Here is a 3821-nt window from a genome sequence, read left to right as displayed (position 1 = left end):
CCAACGGACGGATGTACCGGACGAATGAGAGGCTTGGACAGAGAGGATCCGAATTCCTGAAGGATTCCTTTGGGGGGTGAAGCTTCATCCACCTTCACAAAAGTTGGTATCCATTATAATCCGTGCAAGATTTGAGTCTCAAAGATGTAAAATATTAAAAACTTTTCTGGGATCAATTTTGTGAGTATTATTCTCCAAACTGAATTCAACAACCACATCAAAAGTGGAGGCTCCGCTGATCCCTTCCCAACAAATTATCGTTTGCCTCGTACAGCTTGGCACCAGGTCCGCCTTACATACGCAACCACAGCTCCATATATATATATCTCCTTGTATTGTTTCTCTGTTATATGAGGTTTTGAGGGATTAAAATTTTAGTGTTCCTATGTCTTTTGCACTAAAGGTGATGGGTATTCTATGTTGGGCTCTACTCAGTCTAATTTCTGTAATTCCTGGCGAGGCTGCTGGGCATGTACCCTTGTCTCATGCCAAGAAGGTGGGCGTAGAGGCAGGCAAGGATCTTGTAACTGAATTGCCAGGCCAACCTAAGGTGGAGTTCAACCATTATGCAGGTTATGTTACAGTAAATGAAACCAATCAGAGAGCTCTCTTCTACTGGTTCTATGAAGCCTCAAGTAACCCTGAAGTAAAACCATTGGTGCTGTGGCTTAATGGAGGTAACAAGACGTATCTCTCCTTAATTAGTAGTTTTCAAATTTCTTATGATTTTGAAAGCTAATGGAGGAAATATCGTGATAACCTCATTTTTCCATAGCCTTCTTTCGTCGCAGGTTGAAGTTTTCCTGATTCTCCTTTACATTGTCATATTGTTTTAGCTTTCTTTACAATATTCCAACATTCTAAACTCTATGTTCTCTGACAAGGTAAAAATCATGTCTCAGGTCCAGGGTGCTCTTCCGTAGGATACGGAGCTACAGAAGAGATTGGTCCTTTCCTTGTTGATAAAGATGGAAAAGGGCTGAAATTCAACCCATACTCATGGAATAAAGGTTTTGAAATCATTAACTTCTCTGTATACCTGTATACACTTAAAACGGCATTAACTGAATTGCTCCTTGTGTTCCTGTTGTTCCAGAAGCCAACATGTTATTCTTGGAATCTCCAGTTGGTGTTGGCTTTTCATACTCGAATACAAGCACTGATTATGGTATTCTTGGTGATACCTTTACAGGTGAGTTACTTTGATGCCTACCTAGTTCTATCTTGAGATCTTTACAGATAGAGAATAATTGATCTTCTAATTGGTCTTTACTTGTTTAGCAAAGGATACGTATACCTTCTTGCACAGATGGTTCAACAAATTCCCGATGTATAGAAACCATAGTTTTTACATTGCAGGGGAGAGCTATGCAGGTACATAAACATAGCCAGCTGCTTCGTAACCCTTCAGGCTATTATCATTTTTATGTTTCTATCATGACTTACATGTACCTGATGAACAGGAAGATACGTTCCAGAGCTGGCTGAACTTGTATATGATATGAACAAGGATCCTTCTCTACGTATAAACCTGAAGGGTTTCTTGGTAATGATCACTACTAGATAATATAAAAATCCCTCATAGTATGTGCTATAAAGTCTTACTAGTTGAGATTTTCTGTGAAAATTATAGTTGGGTAATCCTGAGACAACGAATGATGATGATTGGAGAGGTATGGTGGATTATGGATGGAGCCATGCTGTGATATCAGATGAAACTTACAAAGTTATCAAGGAAAACTGCAATTTTTCCTCAGATCATACATGGGATAACGATACTTGCAGCGACGCTGTGAGTGAGTTTCTTAATCAATATAAAGGGATTGATATGTATAGCCTTTATACCTCTCTCTGTAGCACCAACAACTCAGCTAGCTCAGATAATGGATCAATGCAAGTTTTGTTCAACCGCAAGTCTAAGATGGTCAGCTCATTTTCTTTTCCTTGCTAGTTCTTGTAAAAATTGTTTCTTCTCTAATCTGACAACAAAAATTTTCCCAGTTGCCAAGAATCATGGGTGGTTATGACCCCTGCCTTGACAATTATGCAAAGACTTTCTACAACAGACCCGAAGTCCAGAAGGCCCTCCATGTCAGTGATGGTTTTCAGCTCAAGAACTGGAGCATCTGCAAGTATGCCTCTCTTTCTCCATAATCTTAGCTTAAAATTATTGGCTTTTCATGCAAGAAGAGAGGAGAGTTTACGGTTGTTCGGTAGAACTGTTCAACCTAAATCCATGGATAGAGTAGAGGCTGCGGTACATTTCTTTTCTTTGGGAATTGGTAGCTTTATATTAGGGGGGAGGACTATTACATATAACATACAAAGAATTGGCCATGAGTTCTTCACTAAGAGGTGCCACGTGTTACCAACTAAGCAAACCTTTTTGTACACCTTTATTTGTAGATATCTGAGAGAGTTTGGGATTGTTAGAATTCTTAGCATTTGAACTTCGAATTGTATTTGAGTGTGTGCACTAGCTTTCTCACAGATGGATTAGGGTTAGAAATTCCTGTTTGATGCAACTCTGGCTGAGGTTGTCTAGTACATATAAAACTCCTCATGCAATATGGATTAGTTGGCATGGGTCTAAGTACGACTCTTGTTGGTTCACTAGCAGTATCTAGCTCTTGAATAGGAGTCTGGATCATATCTCCACTAGGGGAACACTTCTCTTTCAGGATTAAAGTTCACATGGGCCCACACAATATGTGTGACAAAAAAGCGTCAAGTTAGCTGAGCTAGACTGCTTGATTGGATGTGTTAAAACAAATTCTTTAACATATCATTAACTATACTAGTCGAATATTCTAGTACTCATACATTAAATATGCCTTTCTAACACTTTGTGGTTTTACTTTGGATGTAGTATGACAATATTTTCCGAATGGTCGGAGTCAATACCTTCCACCATACCTATATACAAGAAACTAATCGCAGCAGGTCTCAGGATATGGGTCTACAGGTAGGGAACTATGAAGAAGGAGATCTACAAACCAGCAGAACCCTTGATATTATAGGTGTAGTAGCTTATCTTTTGGACCTTATGGCTCATGAGTTCATATTTCTTTCTTTTTGTTTAGTGGAGACACGGATGGAAGAGTTCCTGTTTTGTCCACAAGATATAGCTTGAGTGCTTTAAAACTGCCTATCACTACAACGTGGAGATACTGGTATCAACAGAAGCAGGTAATCTAGACATTGTCATCTTACTAACGAAATGAGTCTCCTTTCTCCTGTAGATAATTTGAAAAGAAGACTAGTAGTTATGTGGGCTGTTATGAATCCAGGTGATCGGGTGGTTCCAAGAGTACAAGGGACTCACATTTGCAACATTTAGAGGAGCTGGACATGCGGTGCCCAATTTCAAACCCAGCGAGTCTCTGGCTCTCTTTGCATCCTTTCTTGCTGGAGAATCTCTACCATCGAAACCATAAATATTGTCAAAGGATTTTAACTATTTTAATTTTCGGAACATGGAGAATGATTTGGTTATAGATCTGCCGGCTGTCACCCATCAGACGGTTAAGGATACCAAATTGTCTTTAATGTTCTCCTCCTTTTTTTTTGGTAGAAAGTTGTGTTTAGCATTAGTTCTTGTGCTTCTCTTCCTCTTTTTCCTTGTTTTTTCTTTGGGGGGGGGGGGGGGGAAGGGGTTGGGGTTTCTAAATGATTCTTTTATTTTTCAATGTATAAATACTCTTGTAATTCACATTTCATTCAAATTGGATTTAGAATCACTCCATGGTATAAATTGTTGTTTCAGGCTTGTGCGGGGGTTCAAATTGGTTCTTGTGTTTCTTAATGTATAAATACTCTTG

At 39.1% G+C, this 3821-nt stretch overlaps 1 protein-coding gene across 1 annotated transcript; it reads left to right on the top strand.

The window, feature by feature from the left end:
* The first annotated feature begins 385 nt into the window (after nucleotides 1-385).
* Nucleotides 386-3437, top strand: LOC149005403 (serine carboxypeptidase-like 31). The gene is made up of 10 exons (XM_089168636.1): nucleotides 386-677; nucleotides 903-1010; nucleotides 1097-1192; nucleotides 1282-1374; nucleotides 1464-1546; nucleotides 1634-1924; nucleotides 2002-2132; nucleotides 2870-2965; nucleotides 3084-3189; nucleotides 3291-3437. The coding sequence occupies exons 1-10, from the start codon at nucleotides 386-388 to the stop codon at nucleotides 3435-3437; spliced, it is 1443 nt and encodes a 480-aa protein (XP_089024762.1).
* Nucleotides 3438-3821: the final 384 nt, after the last annotated feature.

This window comes from Hakea prostrata, chromosome 9 (genome assembly GCF_041222555.1).
Source record: "Hakea prostrata isolate BN-2017 chromosome 9, UWA_Hpros_2, whole genome shotgun sequence".
Taxonomy (NCBI): domain Eukaryota; kingdom Viridiplantae; phylum Streptophyta; class Magnoliopsida; order Proteales; family Proteaceae; genus Hakea; species Hakea prostrata.
Note: the sequence above shows the minus strand (reverse complement) of the source record. Positions and strands in the feature narration are given on the sequence as shown.